The sequence below is a fragment of the Sebastes fasciatus genome, chromosome 11 (genome assembly GCF_043250625.1).
Source record: "Sebastes fasciatus isolate fSebFas1 chromosome 11, fSebFas1.pri, whole genome shotgun sequence".
NCBI lineage: Eukaryota > Metazoa > Chordata > Actinopteri > Perciformes > Sebastidae > Sebastes > Sebastes fasciatus.
This window is the reverse complement of record NC_133805.1, coordinates 72,501-94,363: the sequence shown is the minus strand read 5'-3', so window position 1 is coordinate 94,363 and position 21,863 is coordinate 72,501. Positions and strand designations below refer to the sequence as shown.

General features: G+C 37.5%; 1 protein-coding gene across 8 annotated transcripts in view; it reads left to right on the top strand.

The window, feature by feature from the left end:
* amph (amphiphysin) overlaps positions 1-21,863 on the top strand; it is a 41,035-nt gene that overhangs the window by 9,737 nt on the left and 9,435 nt on the right. For 4 of the 8 annotated variants that reach the window (XM_074649767.1, XM_074649763.1, XM_074649766.1 and 1 more), the window contains exons 8-15: positions 20-95; positions 202-284; positions 2,317-2,455; positions 13,165-13,284; positions 13,409-13,492; positions 14,187-14,213; positions 14,525-14,548; positions 19,906-20,130. In XM_074649767.1, the coding sequence (XP_074505868.1) occupies positions 20-95; positions 202-284; positions 2,317-2,455; positions 13,165-13,284; positions 13,409-13,492; positions 14,187-14,213; positions 14,525-14,548; positions 19,906-20,130 (778 nt within the window). The remainder of the gene's footprint in view (positions 1-19; positions 96-201; positions 285-2,316; positions 2,456-13,164; positions 13,285-13,408; positions 13,493-14,186; positions 14,214-14,524; positions 14,549-19,905; positions 20,131-21,863) is intronic. The other 4 variants (XM_074649768.1, XM_074649764.1, XM_074649762.1 and 1 more) reach the window with 3 other exon arrangements.

Sequence of the window (21,863 nt, the reverse complement as noted above, 5' to 3'; positions counted from 1 at the left end):
GTTACTTTCTGCTCTGCAGCCGGGTCGGCTTCTACATCAGCACCTATAAGTGTGTTACCAATCTGGAGGCCAAGTTTCACCGCGAGATCTCTCTGGTGAGGAGGGTGGGGTTACCTGGTAAAGTGTGAAACTCACATTTCATACAAAGGTGAACTGAACTGAAAAATAACTTCACTTTATTTTGTTTCTGTTACCCTCCAGGTGTGTAGGCAACTTTATGAAGTCATGACCAAACTGAGTGAGCAGCACTCCGATAAGATGTTCACCATCCAAGGAGCTCCGAGGTCAGTGACAGTTTTCACTGTGATAATCAGCTTAATGTAGATCTACCTGCGATACTGGTAGATCTACCTGCGATACGGGTAGATCTACCTGCGATACGGGTAGATCTACCTGCGATACGGGTAGATCTACCTGCAATACGGGTATATCTACCAGCGATACGGGTAGATCTACCTGCAATACGGGTAGATCTACCAGCGATACGGGTAGCTCTACCAGCGATACGAGTAGATCTACCAGCGATACGGGTAGATCTACCTGCGATACGGGTAGATCTACCAGCGATACGGGTAGATCTACCTGCGATACGGGTAGATCTACCAGCGATACGGGTAGATCTACCTGCAATACGGGTAGATCTACCAGCGATACGGGTAGCTCTACCAGCGATACGGGTATATCTACCAGCGATACGGGTAGATCTACCAGCGATACGGGTAGATCTACCAGCGATACGGGTAGATCTACCAGCGATACGGGTAGATCTACCAGCGATACGGGTAGATCTACCTGCAATACGGGTAGATCTACCAGCGATACGGGTATATCTACCAGCGATACGGGTAGATCTACCAGCGATACGGGTAGATCTACCAGCGATACGGGTAGATCTACCAGCGATACGGGTAGATCTACCAGCGATACGGGTAGATCTACCTGCGATACGGGTAGATCTACCTGCGATACGGGTAGATCTACCAGCGATACGGGTAGCTCTACCAGCGATACGGGTAGCTCTACCAGCGATACGGGTAGATCTACCAGCGATACGGGTAGATCTACCTGCAATACGGGTAGATCTACCAGCGATACGGGTAGATCTACCTGCGATACGGGTAGATCTACCAGCGATACGGGTATATCTACCTGCAATACGGGTAGATCTACCTGCGATACGGGTAGCTCTACCAGCGATACGGGTAGCTCTACCTGCAATACGGGTAGATCTACCTGCGATACGGGTAGCTCTACCAGCGATACGGGTAGCTCTACCAGCGATACGGGTAGCTCTACCTGCAATACGGGTAGATCTACCTGCGATACGGGTAGCTCTACCTGCAATACGGGTAGCTCTACCAGCGATACGGGTAGCTCTACCTGCGATACGGGTAGATCTACCAGCGATACGGGTACATCTACCTGCGATACGGGTAGATCTACCAGCGATACGGGTAGATCTACCAGCGATACGGGTAGCTCTACCTGCGATACGGGTAGATCTACCTGCGATACGGGTAGATCTACCTGCGATACGGGTAGCTCTACCTGCGATACGGGTAGATCTACCAGCGATACGGGTAGATCTACCAGCGATACGGGTAGCTCTACCAGCGATACGGGTAGCTCTACCAGCGATACGGGTAGCTCTACCTGCGATACGGGTAGATCTACCTGCGATACGGGTAGATCTACCTGCGATACGGGTAGATCTACCAGCGATACGGTTAGATCTACCAGCGATACGGGTAGATCTACCTGCGATACGGTTAGATCTACCAGCGATACGGGTAGATCTACCAGCGATACGGGTAGATCTACCTGCGATACGGGTAGATTTACCTGCGATACGGGTAGATCTACCAGCGATACGGGTAGATCTACCAGCGATACGGGTAGATCTACCAGCGATACGGGTAGCTCTACCAGCGATACGGGTAGATCTACCAGCGATACGGGTATATCTACCAGCGATACGGGTAGATCTACCAGCGATACGGGTAGATTTACCTGCGATACGGGTATATCTACCTGCGATACGGGTAGATCTACCAGCGATACGGGTAGATCTACCTGCGATACGGGTAGATCTACCAGCGATACGGGTAGATTTACCTGCGATACGGGTATATCTACCTGCGATACGGGTAGATCTACCAGCGATACGGGTAGATCTACCTGCGATACGGGTAGATCTACCTGCGATACGGGTAGATCTACCTGCGATACAGTGTTTGTTTGTAACATCTGACACTGTCTAGCCAATCAGAAGACTCTGAAAACATGTGATCATGTGGTTTCTGTCTCTTCCCTCAGTGATACAGGACCACTGCGACTTGCCAGAACCCCATCACCACCAGAAGATGAGAGTCCACCTGAGAGTCCAGACGCCAGCTCAAATCACATGCTCCGCCCTGTATCACCTGGACCACCACGGCCCAAATCCCCTATACAGGTAGATCTACTCCAGATTCACATCACAGTTAGATCTAAATCTAACTGGATCCAGATCTCCATCACAGGTAGATGTTACCCATACTTGACCCAGATCTTCAGGTAGATCTAATCCTAACTGGATCCAGATCTCCATCACGGGTAGATCTAGTCCTAACTGGATCCAGATCTCCATCACAGGTAGATCTAGTCCAAACTGGATCCAGATCTCCATCACAGGTAGATCTAGTCCTCAATTGATCCAGATCTCCAACACAGGTAGATCTAGTCCTTAATTGATCCAGATCTCCAACACAGGTAGATCTAGTCCTCAATTGATCCAGATCTCCATCACAGGTAGATCTAGTCCTCAATTGATCCAGATCTCCATCACAGGTAGATCTAGTCCTCAATTGATCCAGATCTCCATCACAGGTAGATCTAGTCCTCAATTGATCCAGATCTCCAACACGGGTAGATCTAGTCCTTAATTCATCCAGATCTCCAACACAGGTAGATCTAGTCCTCAATTGATCCAGATCTCCAACACGGGTAGATCTAGTCCTTAATTCATCCAGATGTCCAACACAGGTAGATCTAGTCCTCAATTGATCCAGATCTCCATCACAGGTAGATCTAGTCCTTAATTCATCCAGATCTCCAACACAGGTAGATCTAGTCCTTAATTCATCCAGATCTCCAACACAGGTAGATCTAGTTCTCAATTGATCCAGATCTCCAACACGGGTAGATCTAGTCGTTAATTCATCCAGATCTCCATCACAGGTAGATCTAGTCCTCAATTGATCCAGATCTCCAACACGGGTAGATCTAGTCCTTAATTCATCCAGATCTCCAACACAGGTAGATCTAGTTCTCAATTGATCCAGATCTCCAACACGGGTAGATCTAGTCCTTAATTCATCCAGATCTCCATCACAGGTAGATCTAGTCCTCAATTGATCCAGATCTCCAACACGGGTAGATCTAGTCCTTAATTCATCCAGATGTCCAACACAGGTAGATCTAGTCCTCAATTGATCCAGATCTCCAACACAGGTAGATCTAGTCCTCAATTGATCCAGATCTCCAACACAGGTAGATCTAGTTCTCAATTGATCCAGATCTCCAACACGGGTAGATCTAGTCCTCAATTGATCCAGATCTCCAACACAGGTAGATCTAGTCCTTAATTGATCCAGATCTCCATCACAGGTAGATCTAGACCTCAATTGATCCAGATCTCCAACACGGGTAGATCTAATCCTTAATTGATCCAGATCTCCATCACAGGTAGATCTAGTCCTCAATTGATCCAGATCTCCATCACAGGTAGATCTAGTCCTTAATTGATCCAGATCTCCATCACAGGTAGATCTAGTCCTCAATTGATCCAGATCTCCAACACAGGTAGATCTATAACAGTGATAGATAGAGAACAGTGATTGATAGATCATAGTGATTGATAGATCGTAGTGATTGATAGATCGTAGTGATTGATGGATAATAGTGATTGATAGATAATAGTGATAGATAAATAATAGTGATTGATAGATCATAGTGATTAATAGATAACAGTGATTGATAGATAATAGTGATAGACAGATAAAAGTGATTGATAGATCATAGTGATTGATAGATAAGTGATAGATAGATAATAGTGATTGATAGATCATAGTGATTAATAGATAATAGTGATAGATAGATAACAGTGATTGATAGATCATAGTGATTAATAGATAACAGTGATTGATAGATAACAGTGATAGATAGATAACAGTGATTGATAGATCGTAGTGATTGAGATCGTAGTGATTGATAGATAAGTGATTGATTGATAATAGTGATTGATTGATGGATAACAGTGATTGATAGATAATAGTGATTGATTGATTGATGGATAACAGTGATTGATAGATAACAGTGATTGATGATGGATAACAGTGATTGATAGATAACAGTGATTGATTGATGGATAACAGTGATTGATGTATAACAGTTATTGATAGATAACAGTGATTGATTGATAGATAACAGTGATTGATTGATGGATAACAGTGATTGATAGATAACAGTGATTGATAGATAACAGTGATTGATTGATTGATGGATAACAGTGATTGATGTATAACAGTTATTGATAGATAACAGTGATTGATTGATAGATAAGTGATTGATTGATGGATAACAGTGATTTATGTATAACAACGATCGTCGTTATTGATAGATAACAGTGATTGATAACAGTGATTGATGTATAACAGTTATTGATAGATAACAGTGATTGATTGATAGATAACAGTGATTGATTGATGGATAACAGTGATTGATGTATAACAGTTATTGATAGATAACAGTGATTGATTGATGGATAACAGTGATTGATAGATAACAGTGATTGATAGATAACAGTGATTGATTGATTGATGGATAACAGTGATTGATGTATAACAACGATCGTTGTGATTGATAGATAACAGTGATTGATTGATGGATAACAGTGATTGATAGATAACAGTGATTGATTGATTGATTGATTGATAACAGTGATTGATAGATAATAGTGATTGATGGATAACAGTGATTGATAGATAATAGTGATTGATAGATAACAGTGATTGATAGATAACAGTGATTGATTGATTGATGGATGGATAACAGTGATTGATGTATAACAACGATCGTTGTGATTGATAGATAACAGTGATTGATTGATGGATAACAGTGATTGATAGATAACAGTGATTGATTGATTGATTGATTGATAACAGTGATTGATAGATAATAGTGATTGATAGATAACAGTGATTGATAGATAATAGTGATTGATAGATAACAGTGATTGATAGATAACAGTGATTTATAGATAATAGTGATTGATAGATAACAGTGATTGATAGATCATAGTGATTGATAGATTGTATTGATTAATAGATAACAGTGATTGATAGACAATAGTAATAGATAGATAAGTCATTGATAGATCATAGTGACTAATAGATAACAGTGATTGATAGATAATAGGGATTTTATAGATAAGTTATTTATAGATAAGTTATTTATAGATAAAAGTGATTGATAGATAACAGTGATTGATTGATGGATAACAGTGATTGATTGATCGTAGTGATTGATAGATCGTAGTGATTGATAGATCGTAGTGATTGATAGATAGTAGTGATTGATAGATAACAGTGATTGATAGATCATAGTGATTGATAGATCATAGTGATTGATAGATAATAGTGATTTTATAGATAACAGTTATTGATAGATAACAGTGATTTATTGATAACAGTGATTGATTGATGGATAACAGTGATTGATGTATAACAGTGATTGATTGATCGTAGTGATTGATAGATAACAGTGATTGATAGATAAAAGTGATTGATAGATCGTAGTGATTGATAGATAGCAGTGATTGATAGATCATAGTGATTGATAGATAATAGTGATTGATAGATAATAGTAATTGATAGATAACTGATTGATAGATCATAGTGATTGATAGATAACAGTGATTGATAGATAACAGTGATTGATAGATCATAGTGATTGATAGATAACAGTGATTGATAGACAGGGATTGATAGATAGTGATTGATAGATAACAGTGATTGATAGACAGTGATTGATAGATAACACTGAGTGATAGATCATAGTGATTGATAGATAACAGTGATTGATAGACAGTGATTGATAGATAACACTGAGTGATAGATCATAGTGATTGATAGATAACAGTGATTGATAGACAGTGATTGATAGACAGTGATTGATAGATAACAGTGATTGATAGATAACAGTGATTTATAGTATTTTACAGATGTGTGTGTTGGTTAAGTCAACTGTTGGAACTTCACAGTAACTTTCTGTGACTGTTTTTCTTTGCTGCACACTGTTGTCTGTTAACTGGTGAGTGAACATGTAACATCTTTTTGTGTTACTGTGTGTGTTGAGTGAATATATAACACCAGAGTTGTTATATACACACTAGAGTTGATAGCTGAAATTAGAGTAGAGACACCGACTCTAAGTGTTAGCCTTCAACAGCGTTTGTTGCGTGTATGTATGTGATGTATTTGTATATTCTGTATGTGATGTATGTGTACATATGTGTGTGTATATATATATATATATATGTATATATATATACATATATATATATGTATATGTATATAAACTGGAAAAACAAAGTTCGGAAACTTGTGTTTGGTCGATTATTTCTCTGTTGTTACAATGCTAATGGTCATTGTATTTTACATGGTTGGAAAGCCTGTTTATTTACCTTCACAATGATGTCCAACTTGTAAGGATCATGCATTTGTGGGATGAGCAGCACAGCTGATTATGTGGGTAACGCCCAAGAAAAATTTGCCAAAATGCTCTGCCAATGGTAAACAGTGTATTCTCCTGTTGGTATTGACTCTTGTTTTGAGTTGTTTGGTGGATGATTGAAGTCTCTATCAGTAACAAGGAACAAACAAGACATATTGATTGATTGAATCCACCGTCAGGAGCCTCAGTAGCGGTGGAAGATCCATACGCAGCCACAACAGCCTGGCACCTCCTCCTCATGCTGGTCACCAACCTGGTCACACGTTGCTGTGGGATGGCGTTCCATTCCTCAACCAGGATTGGTTGCAGGTCAGCCAGCGTGGTTGTGTTGGTCACTCTAACACGTACAGCACGCCCAAGCTGATCCTACATGTTGAATTGGGTTGAGGTCTGGACTCTTGACAGGCCGTTCCATTCTCTCTACTCCCTCATTGTGGAGGTAGTCTGTGATAACCCTGGCTCTGTGGGGGGGGGCGTTGTTTCTTGGAGGATGAAGTTAGGTGCCAGATTGTGGAGATATGGGATCGCCACTGGCTGCAGAATCTCATCCCGATATCTCCCTGCATTGAGATGGCCTTCAATGATGACAAGCCTTGTTTTGCCAGTGAGGGAGATGCCCCCCCCCCCACCATGACACTGCCCCCACCAAAAGCTGTTACTCCATCGGTGCAACAATCAGCATAGCGTTCTCCACGTCGTCTCCATACTTTGACCTGCCATCCAACTTTCACAGACAGAACCTGGACTCATCACTGAACATGACATTCCCCCACATGTTCAGGTTCCATTATCTTTGTTGTTGACACCAGCGCAAACGGGCCTGATGGGGAAGGGCAGTCATTGCAGGCGTCCTGGTAGCCTTATGACAATACACTGTTTACCATTGGCAGAGCATTTTGGCAAATTTTTCTTGGGCGCTACCCACATAATCAGCTGTGCTGCTCATCCCACAAATGCATGATCCTTACAAGTTGGACATCATTGCGAAGGTAAATAAACAGGCTTTCCAACGATGTAAAATACAATGACCATTAGCATTGTAACAACAGAGAAATAATCCCCCAAACACAAGTTTACTAACTTTGTTTTTCCAGTATATATATGTGATATGGCGTTTGATTAGTCTCAAAACCCGCACACATAAAAACCAGGCACTAGAACGTAATACAGGCACATATATAAACATAATATATATTCACACATCTGTACAAACATAATATATATTCACACATCCGTATAAACATAATATATATTCACACATCTGTATAAACACATATATTCACACATCTGTATAAACATATATATTCACACATCTGTATAAACATAATATATATTCACACATCTGTACAAACATAATATATATTCACACATCCGTATAAACATAATATATATTCACACATCCGTATAACATAATATATATTCACACATCTGTATAAACATAATATATATTCACACATCCGTATAAACATAATATATATTCACACATCTGTATAAACACATATATTCACACATCTGTATAAACATATATATTCACACATCTGTATAAACATATATATTCACACATCCGTATAAACATAATATATATTCACACATCTGTATAAACATAATATATATTCACACATCTGTACAAACATAATATATATTCACACATCCGTATAAACATATATATTCACACATCTGTATAAACACATATATTCACACATCTGTATAAACATATATATTCACACATCTGTATAAACATATATATTCACACATCCGTATAAACATAATATATATTCACACATCTGTATAAACATATATATTCACACATCTGTATAAACACATATATTCACACATCTGTATAAACATATATTCACACATCTGTATAAATATAATATATATATTCACAGATCTGTATAAACACATATTCACACATCTGCATATAGACTAAATATACATTCACACATCTGTATAAACATAATATATATTCACACATCTGTATAAACACATATATTCACACATCTGTATAAACATAATATATATTCACACATCTGTATAAACATATAATATATTCACACATCTGTATAAACATAATATATATTCACACATCTGTATAAACATAATATATATTCACACATCTGTACAAACATAATATATATTCACACATCTGTATAAACATAATATATATTCACACATCTGTATAAACATATAATATATTCACACATCTGTATAAACATAATATATATTCACACATCTGTATAAACATAATATATATTCACACATCTGTACAAACATAATATATATTCACACATCTGTATAAACATAATATATATTCACACATCTGTATAAACATATATATTCACACATCCGTATAAACATAATATATATTCACACATCTGTATAAACACATATATTCACACATCTGTATAAACATATATATTCACACATCTGTATAAACATAATATATATTCACACATCTGTATAAACATATATATTCACACATCTGTATAAACATATATATTCACACATCCGTATAAACATAATATATATTCACACATCTGTATAAACATATATATTCACACATCTGTATAAACACATATATTCACACATCTGTATAAACATATATTCACACATCTGTATAAATATAATATATATATTCACAGATCTGTATAAACACATTCACACATCTGCATATAGACTAAATATACATTCACACATCTGTATAAACATAATATATATTCACACATCTGTATAAACACATATATTCACACATCTGTATAAACATAATATATATTCACACATCTGTATAAACATATAATATATTCACACATCTGTATAAACATAATATATATTCACACATCTGTATAAACATAATATATATTCACACATCTGTACAAACATAATATATATTCACACATCTGTATAAACATAATATATATTCACACATCTGTATAAACATATAATATATTCACACATCTGTATAAACATAATATATATTCACACATCTGTATAAACATAATATATATTCACACATCTGTACAAACATAATATATATTCACACATCTGTATAAACATAATATATATTCACACATCTGTATAAACATATATATTCACACATCCGTATAAACATAATATATATTCACACATCTGTATAAACACATATATTCACACATCTGTATAAACATATATATTCACACATCTGTATAAACATAATATATATTCACACATCTGTATAAACATATATATTCACACATCTGTATAAACATATATATTCACACATCTGTATAAACATAATATATATTCACACATCTGTATAAACATATATATTCACACATCCGTATAAACATAATATATATTCACACATCTGTATAAACATATATATTCACACATCTGTATAAACACATATATTCACACATCTGTATAAACATATATTCACACATCTGTATAAATATAATATATATTCACACATCTGTATAAATATAATATATATATTCACACATCTGTATAAACACATATTCACACATCTGCATATAGACTAAATATATATTCACACATCCGTATAACATAATATATATTCACACATCTGTATAAACATATAATATATTCACACATCTGTATAAACATAATATATATTCACACATCTGTATAAAAATAATATATATTCACACATCTGTACAAACATAATATATATTCACACATCTGTATAAACATAATATATATTCACACATCTGTACAAACATAATATATATTCACACATCCGTATAAACATATATATTCACACATCTGTATAAACACATATATTCACACATCTGTATAAACATATATATTCACACATCTGTATAAACATATATATTCACACATCCGTATAAACATAATATATATTCACACATCTGTATAAACATATATATTCACACATCTGTATAAACACATATATTCACACATCTGTATAAACATATATTCACACATCTGTATAAATATAATATATATATTCACAGATCTGTATAAACACATATTCACACATCTGCATATAGACTAAATATACATTCACACATCTGTATAAACATAATATATATTCACACATCTGTATAAACACATATATTCACACATCTGTATAAACATAATATATATTCACACATCTGTATAAACATATAATATATTCACACATCTGTATAAACATAATATATATTCACACATCTGTATAAACATAATATATATTCACACATCTGTACAAACATAATATATATTCACACATCTGTATAAACATAATATATATTCACACATCTGTATAAACATATAATATATTCACACATCTGTATAAACATAATATATATTCACACATCTGTATAAACATAATATATATTCACACATCTGTACAAACATAATATATATTCACACATCTGTATAAACATAATATATATTCACACATCTGTATAAACATATATATTCACACATCCGTATAAACATAATATATATTCACACATCTGTATAAACACATATATTCACACATCTGTATAAACATATATATTCACACATCTGTATAAACATAATATATATTCACACATCTGTATAAACATATATATTCACACATCTGTATAAACATATATATTCACACATCCGTATAAACATAATATATATTCACACATCTGTATAAACATATATATTCACACATCTGTATAAACACATATATTCACACATCTGTATAAACATATATTCACACATCTGTATAAATATAATATATATATTCACAGATCTGTATAAACACATTCACACATCTGCATATAGACTAAATATACATTCACACATCTGTATAAACATAATATATATTCACACATCTGTATAAACACATATATTCACACATCTGTATAAACATAATATATATTCACACATCTGTATAAACATATAATATATTCACACATCTGTATAAACATAATATATATTCACACATCTGTATAAACATAATATATATTCACACATCTGTACAAACATAATATATATTCACACATCTGTATAAACATAATATATATTCACACATCTGTATAAACATATAATATATTCACACATCTGTATAAACATAATATATATTCACACATCTGTATAAACATAATATATATTCACACATCTGTATAAACATATAATATATTCACACATCTGTATAAACATAATATATATTCACACATCTGTATAAACATAATATATATTCACACATCTGTACAAACATAATATATATTCACACATCTGTATAAACACATATATTCACACATCTGTATAAACATATATATTCACACATCTGTATAAACATAATATATATTCACACATCTGTATAAACATATATATTCACACATCTGTATAAACATATATATTCACACATCTGTATAAACATAATATATATTCACACATCTGTATAAACATATATATTCACACATCCGTATAAACATAATATATATTCACACATCTGTATAAACATATATATTCACACATCTGTATAAACACATATATTCACACATCTGTATAAACATATATTCACACATCTGTATAAATATAATATATATATTCACACATCTGTATAAACACATATTCACACATCTGCATATAGACTAAATATACATTCACACATCTGTATAAACATAATATATATTCACACATCTGTATAAACACATATATTCACACATCTGTATAAACATAATATATATTCACACATCTGTATAAACATATATATTCACACATCTGTATAAACACATATTCAGACATCTGTATAAACATATATATTCACACATCTGTATAAATATAATATATATATTCACACATCTGTATAAACACATATATTCACACAACTGCATATAGACTAAATATACATTCACACATCTGTATAAACATAATATATATTCACACATCTGTATAAACATATATATTCACACATCTGTATAAACACATATATTCACACATCTGTATAAACATATATTCACACATCTGTATAAACATAATATATATTCACACATCTGTATAAACATATATATTCACACATCTGCATATAGACTAAATATACAGCGAGGCCCCCTGATGGTTGAAACGAGAGGAGCATGTTGGCTCTTCTGAGCTTCTTTGCGGCTCCTGGTGACAGAAAATTGAACATTGTTGAGTTTTATAAGGCCGGACGATGGTTATACAGCATCGTTACCGCAGATACCCACGAGTGCTACCAGTGTAAATATTAATAGTTAATTACAATAATAACATACAAACTGTAGTGTTGAACTGTATCATCGTTTCTGTATCATGCACATGTGGCTCCATCCATCCTCTGTGATTTCAACATTAAACAGTGAAATGGATCGGAAAAAGTTAAGAGATGCTGCTTTATTAAATCTACTCTGAGTTGATTTAATAATAATAATTATCTTGTTTATTTGGCAGCTTAAAAAGGGGCCACCGGTGCCTCCACCACCAAAGGCCACACCTACCAAGGAGGTGGCAGAGGAGCAGATCATCGACCTGTTTGGAGGAGATTTTTTACCAGCACCGTCACCATCGCAGGTCTCTGGAGTCCTCACATATTTTCTGTGTTCAATAACAATTCCTAAAACAAACAGAGACGACTAATATGCACCGAGTGTTGTAAACACCTGCTTACCTGTTTTTGTGTTGTTGTCACCCACAGCCCAATGAACGACCAGGAGAATCTCTTCTCGACATGGATTTTGATGCTTTTCAGCCAGATGAAAGTGTTTCGCCGATACCACAGGTTCTCTTGATTAACTGACAGCAGCATGAAAAACATTCACATTTCACCAGCAACAGCTGGAACCGGAGTGAACTCATGTACACCTCAATATGTTTGATTGGACAAAGCAATGCCAGCATCACAAGCTGCACCAACTCAGTGTTGGTGAACCCTAACCCTAAAGAGACTGAAGTAGATCACCAAAAAGACTTGCTGATTTACATGATTCACCTTCTCTCAGCATATCCTATTTAACACAGACAGTCTCAGGCAGGTGACTGAACACCTGACCAGGTGATCAGTTGGTCAGGTGATCAGGTGGTCAGGTGATCAGGTGGTCAGGTGATCAGGTGATCAGTTACCTGAAGATGAAAACTATTGAGTTTCACACAGAAAGTTTGTGGTCCATTGCTGCTGCTGAGTTTTATGCTAAAATGAGAGTTAATCTCTGGGTGTTATAAGTAAATCACAGACATAATCATGAATATACTAAATATCTGTGGACTACATGAGTGATTGAAGATTATCAGTTTATCATTCCCAGTCTGTCCCAGCTGATAATTATATGTTGATATTTATCTGTTGTGTTTCTAAAATGTATTCACAAGCCATGTGAACAATTATAACATACAATTTCATGTATGTATGTATGTATATGACAAATGTCATAAAGTCTAGGTTTTAAGTTTGACAACATGTGCTCTGACTCTTTCAGACAGCTCTGCCTTGGGATATGTGGTCGGTGAGTACAGTTCTTCTTCTGTCTTATTTAAAGCTGTTAAAGGACATCATTTTACACTGTTAGTGCACAATCAGTAACACTGACTTCATCTTCTAAACTTATATTGTTGAAGGTAAAATCATTTGGAGATTAGGGTATGAATGCAAAAATGAAGTTGGTCAAGTAAATTTATAATTTCATTATTTTCTAAAAATAAATCAATAAATACATTGCAGTACAGTACAGAGAAATAGTAATAGTAGTAGTACACAGATCAGTGTAGTTTTCTCTGCAGATATGAACCATCTTCTACCTCTTTCTGTTTTTTCAAGGCAAACGCCCCAACAGCTCAACCTGTAAGTAACATCTGTTTTTCATCATCACTAAAACCTGAAATATCACTGACAATGAGCGAGTTCTAGTTTCAACTCACTGTCTATGATGATGTTCACCCCGCAGAACATCAGTATATTCACATGTTCACTGCAGAACATCAGTATATTCACATGTTCACTGCAGAACATCAGTATATTCACATGTTCACTCTGTAGAACATCAGTATATTCACATGTTCACTCTGTAGAACATCAGTATATTCACATGTTCACTGCATAACATCAGTATATTCACATGTTCACTCTGTAGAACATCAGTATATTCACATGTTCACTGCAGAACATCAGTATATTCACATGTTCTCTCTAGAACATCAGTATATTCACATGTTCACTCTGTAGAACATCAGTATATTCACATGTTCACTGCATAACATCAGTATATTCACATGTTCACTCTGTAGAACATCAGTATATTCACATGTTCACTGCAGAACATCAGTATATTCACATGTTCACTGCAGAACATCAGTATATTCACATGTTCACTGCATAACATCAGTATATTCACATGTTCTCTCTAGAACATCAGTATATTCACATGTTCACTCTGTAGAACATCAGTATATTCACATGTTCTCTCTAGAACATCAGTATATTCACATGTTCTCTCTAGAACATCAGTATATTCACATGTTCACTCTGTAGAACATCAGTATATTCACATGTTCACTGCAGAACATCAGTATATTCACATGTTCACTCTGTAGAACATCAGTATATTCACATGTTCACTGCAGAACATCAGTGTATTCACATGTTCTCTCTAGAACATCAGTATATTCACATGTTCTCTCTAGAACATCAGTGTATTCACATGTTCTCTCTAGAACATCAGTATATTCACATGTTCACTGCAGAACATCAGTATATTCACATGTTCTCTCTAGAACATCAGTATATTCACATGTTCTCTCTAGAACATCAGTGTATTCACATGTTCTCTCTAGAACATCAGTATATTCACATGTTCATTCTGTAGAACATCAGTATATTCACATGTTCACTGCAGAACATCAGTATATTCACATGTTCACTGCAGAACATCAGTATATTCACATGTTCTCTCTAGAACATCAGTGTATTCACATGTTCTCTCTAGAACATCAGTATATTCACATGTTCATTCTGTAGAACATCAGTATATTCACATGTTCACTGCAGAACATCAGTATATTCACATGTTCACTGCAGAACATCAGTATATTCACATGTTCTCTCTAGAACATCAGTATATTCACATGTTCACTCTGTAGAAAATCAGTATATTCACATGTTCTCTCTAGAACATCAGTATATTCACATGTTCTCTCTAGAACAGTGGTCTCAAACTCAATTTACCTGGGGGCCGCTGGAGGCAGAGTCTGGGTGAGGCTGGGCCGCATCAGGTATTCCACAAAAAAAGCTTTGTTAAAAAAAACAACAATCTTCTCAAACGTCATTATTAACAGTTCTTTAACTTGAATGGGTTCTTCTGAACATGAACTGTCCTGAACATTAATGGAACATTGAAGAACATGAACGGTTCTTCTGAACATGAACTGTCCTGAACATGAATGGAACATTGAAGAACATGAACGGTTCTTCTGAACATGGCCTCTATTGCGTCTCCCACTTTTCCTGAAATTGTCTGTGCTCGTCACCAACCTTTCTCTTCACTGCAGGCTTTGAAAAAGACATGATTGGGGCTGTGTGACAAGATATATATTCATTCCACTTGGTGTCACTCCGCAATAAAGTTGTGCCTGCTGTGTTTGTGTTGCTCTGCAATTACACCACCAAACCGCTAGTTGGCGGCGGCGTCTCTATGAGTTTCCTTCTTCTTCTTGTACTACAAACAGAAACTGAGGGAGTTGGAGCTAATAACTGTTGAACCACAGAACTTTTACTGACATTACTGCAACGCCGAAAAGAGAAAATATATCTGAGTGGATTTGTGTGAACAAACATTGAAAAGATGGAGGCAGAGAGAAGTAGAACTTGGTCCTGGCCGCTCAGCATCGCTGAGAGACTGGACCAATCACAGCTGTTGCGGTCTGCGTCGCCGCGACGTGTAGTTACATTTCTGGAGAGGTGCACGTCAGGCTACGGCGTCGATTACACGCAGAAGTATAAATCAAGCTTTAATCGAGTTTATGCGATGTTACACGGGCGCCGCCATAGTTGTTGTGAAATGTTTCTCTGCTTGCATCAAGCCCGGCCGATTGCCCGTCCCCGGGAGCCATATACCCCGCTGTGATTGGTAGGTTCGTTCAGCTCGGGCTCGCGCAACAAAGGGACCTTCCACGGCAAACTGCCATTCACATAAAACTCGCGGGCCGAGGGCGCCTGGTTAGCTCAGTTGGTAGAGCGGGCGCCCATGTAACAAGACTTGGTCCTGACCGCGGCGGCTCGGGTTCGAATCCGGCCTGTGGCCCTTTCCGCATCCACTCTCTCTCTCCCCCCTTTCCAAGACTCTATCCACTGTCCTGTCAATAAAAATGAAAAAATGCCCCCAAAAAAAACTTTATAAAAAACTTTATAAAAAAAATAATAAATTTGCGGGCCGCACTAACATTAAACTTTCATATCAAGGTGGGGGCCACAAAATATCGTCTTGCGGGCCGCAATTGGCCCGCGGGCCGCGAGTTTGAGACCCCTGCTCTAGAACATCAGTATATTCACATGTTCACTCTGTAGAAAATCAGTATATTCACATGTTCACTGCAGAACATCAGTATATTCACATGTTCTCTCTAGAACATCAGTATATTCACATGTTCACTGCAGAACATCAGTGTATTCACATGTTCACTGTAGAACATCAGTATATTCACATGTTCACTGCAGAACATCAGTATATTCACATGTTCACTCTGTAGAACATCAGTATATTCACATGTTCACTGCAGAACATCAGTATATTCACATGTTCACTGTAGAACATCAGTATATTCACATGTTCACTGCAGAACATCAGTATATTCACATGTTCACTGCAGAACATCAGTATATTCACATGTTCACTGCAGAACATCAGTATATTCACATGTTCACTGCAGAACATCAGTATATTCACATGTTCACCCTGTAGAACATCAGTGTATTCACATGTTCTCTCTAGAACATCAGTATATTCACATGTTCACTGCAGAACATCAGTGTATTCACATGTTCTCTCTAGAACATCAGTATATTCACATGTTCTCTCTAGAACATCAGTGTATTCACATGTTCTCTCTAGAACATCAGTATATTCACATGTTCACTGCAGAACATCAGTATATTCACATGTTCACTGCAGAACATCAGTGTATTCACATGTTCTCTCTAGAACATCAGTATATTCACATGTTCACTCTGTAGAACATCAGTATATTCACATGTTCACTGCAGAACATCAGTATATTCACATGTTCACTGCAGAACATCAGTATATTCACATGTTCACTGCAGAACATCAGTATATTCACATGTTCACCCTGTAGAACATCAGTGTATTCACATGTTCTCTCTAGAACATCAGTATATTCACATGTTCACTGCAGAACATCAGTGTATTCACATGTTCTCTCTAGAACATCAGTATATTCACATGTTCTCTCTAGAACATCAGTGTATTCACATGTTCTCTCTAGAACATCAGTATATTCACATGTTCACTCTGTAGAACATCAGTATATTCACATGTTCACTGCAGAACATCAGTATATTCACATGTTCACCCTGTAGAACATCAGTGTATTCACGTGTTCTCTCTAGAACATCAGTATATTCACATGTTCACTGCAGAACATCAGTGTATTCACATGTTCTCTCTAGAACATCAGTATATTCACATGTTCTCTCTAGAACATCAGTGTATTCACATGTTCTCTCTAGAACATCAGTATATTCACATGTTCACTGCAGAACATCAGTATATTCACATGTTCTCTCTAGAACATCAGTATATTCACATGTTCTCTCTAGAACATCAATGTATTCACATGTTCTCTCTAGAACATCAGTATATTCACATGTTCACTCTGTAGAACATCAGTATATTCACATGTTCACTGCAGAACATCAGTATATTCACATGTTCACTCTGTAGAAAATCAGTATATTCACATGTTCACTGCAGAACATCAGTATATTCACATGTTCACCCTGTAGAACATCAGTGTATTCACATGTTCTCTCTAGAACATCAGTATATTCACATGTTCACTGCAGAACATCAGTATATTCACATGTTCTCTCTAGAACATCAGTGTATTCACATGTTCTCTCTAGAACATCAGTATATTCACATGTTCTCTCTAGAACATCAGTGTATTCACATGTTCTCTCTAGAACATCAGTGTATTCACATGTTCTCTCTAGAACATCAGTATATTCACATGTTCACTGCAGAACATCAGTATATTCACATGTTCTCTCTAGAACATCAGTATATTCACATGTTCACTGCAGAACATCAGTGTATTCACATGTTCTCTCTAGAACATCAGTATATTCACATGTTCTCTCTAGAACATCAGTGTATTCACATGTTCTCTCTAGAACATCAGTATATTCACATGTTCTCTCTAGAACATCAGTGTATTCACATGTTCTCTCTAGAACATCAGTGTATTCACATGTTCTCTCTAGAACATCAGTATATTCACATGTTCACTGCAGAACATCAGTGTATTCACATGTTCTCTCTAGAACATCAGTATATTCACATGTTCTCTCTAGAACATCAGTGTATTCACATGTTCTCTCTAGAACATCAGTATATTCACATGTTCTCTCTAGAACATCAGTGTATTCACATGTTCACTGCAGAACATCAGTGTATTCACATGTTCTCTCTAGAACATCAGTGTATTCACATGTTCACTGCAGAACATCAGTGTATTCACATGTTCTCTCTAGAACATCAGTGTATTCACATGTTCTCTCTAGAACATCAGTGTATTCACATGTTCTCTCTAGAACATCAGTATATTCACATGTTCACTGCAGAACATCAGTGTATTCACATGTTCTCTCTAGAACATCAGTGTATTCACATGTTCTCTCTAGAACATCAGTGTATTCACATGTTCACTGCAGAACATCAGTGTATTCACATGTTCACTGCAGAACATCAGTGTATTCACATGTTCTCTCTAGAACATCAGTGTATTCACATGTTCTCTCTAGAACATCAGTGTATTCACATGTTCACTGCAGAACATCAGTGTATTCACATGTTCTCTCTAGAACATCAGTGTATTCACATGTTCTCTCTAGAACATCAGTGTATTCACATAGAGCGGGGGGGGTCAAACTTTAACCCTACAATCCCTGCCTTTCCCAAGCAGGCTGCAGATGCTGGCTTCGTCGCCAACTGGTCCGCTGACTTTGGTTCTTTGTCAGCAAATGGAGATGCTTCTTCAGGAGCGGAGGGCCCTGCTGTAGGGCCGGAGGGAGCTCAGGGTGGGGCTCAGGGTGGGGCTCAGGAATGGCCCCAGACAGATGGCCGGCAGCCGGGTGCAGACACAGCTACACCTCAGGACAGTGAGGCAGCCACGGCAACTGAAGATGAGGTTAGCAGCTGGAACTCTCAAACTAACCCCAACTTTCATCCCTCTGCAGTCAGAGGTGATGAAGATGAGACAAGGCAGTCAGACTCCTGGGAAGGAGGGCACATAGACCGTAGGAAGTCCACCCCAGGACTTATATTCACCAATGAGTACGGTGAACAGATTGAGGACAGCACAGAGGACAGAGGAGAAAAGTGGTCCAGGTCTCCAGATGGTTCCGGCTCTGAATATGAGACCGCTGAGGAGTGGGGTGATGGAGGTCAGGGAGGAGGCTGGGCGAGTGCCGATGATGAACTTTCATATGAAGATCGTCCCCCAGTGATTGTCTCAGAGGGGTGGGGATGTGATGGTGTAGCGGCAGATTGGTCTCAAACAGCAGAACAAGTTTCACCAGAGAGCGATGCAGCTGAAGAAGAGCTGCCAGGAAAACAAACTGATCTCACATCAGTTTACAGAGATCATTCTGAAACGCAGGGAGGAGGTGCGTTTGATTCAGGTCTGTCAGCTGAAACACAGGGAGGAGGTGCGTTTGATTCAGATCCTTTCTCTGACACACAGGGAGGAGGTGCGTTTGATTCAGGTCTGTCAGCTGAAACACAGGGAGGAGGTGCGTTTGATTCAGATCCTTTTGCTGAAACACAGGGAGGAGGTGCGTTTGATTCAGATCCTTTCTCTGACACACAGGGAGGAGGTGCGTTTGATTCAGGTCTGTCAGCTGAAACACAGGGAGGAGGTGCGTTTGATTCAGGTCTGTCAGCTGAAACACAGGGAGGAGGTGCGTTTGATTCAGGTCTGTCAGCTGAAACACAGGGAGGAGGTGCGTTTGATTCAGGTCTGTCAGCTGAAACACAGGGAGGAGGTGCGTTTGATTCAGGTCTGTCAGCTGAAACACAGGGAGGAGGTGCGTTTGATTCAGATCCTTTTGCTGAAACACAGGGAGGAGGCGCGTTTGATTCAGGTCTGTCAGCTGAAACACAGGGAGGAGGTGCGTTTGATTCAGGTCTGTCAGCTGAAACACAGGGAGGAGGTGCGTTTGATTCAGGTCTGTCAGCTGAAACACAGGGAGGAGGTGCGTTTGATTCAGGTCTGTCAGCTGAAACACAGGGAGGAGGTGCGTTTGATTCAGATCCTTTTGCTGAAACACAGGGAGGAGGTGCGTTTGATTCAGGTCTGTCAGCTGAAACACAGGGAGGAGGTGCGTTTGATTCAGATCCTTTTGCTGAAACACAGGGAGGAGGTGCGTTTGATTCAGATCCTTTTGCTGAAACACAGGGAGGAGGTGCGTTTGATTCAGGTCTGTCAGCTGAAACACAGGGAGGAGGTGCGTTTGATTCAGATCCTTTTGCTGAAACACAGGGAGGAGGTGCGTTTGATTCAGGTCTGTCAGCTGAAACACAGGGAGGAGGTGCGTTTGATTCAGATCCTTTTGCTGAAACACAGGGAGGAGGTGCGTTTGATTCAGGTCTGTCAGCTGAAACACAGGGAGGAGGTGCGTTTGATTCAGATCCTTTCTCTGACACACAGGGAGGAGGTGCGTTTGATTCAGGTCTGTCAGCTGAAACACAGGGAGGAGGTGCGTTTGATTCAGATCCTTTTGCTGAAACACAGGGAGGAGGTGCGTTTGATTCAGATCCTTTTGCTGAAACACAGGGAGGAGGCGCGTTTGATTCAGGTCTGTCAGCTGAAACACAGGGAGGAGGTGCGTTTGATTCAGATCCTTTTGCTGAAACACAGGG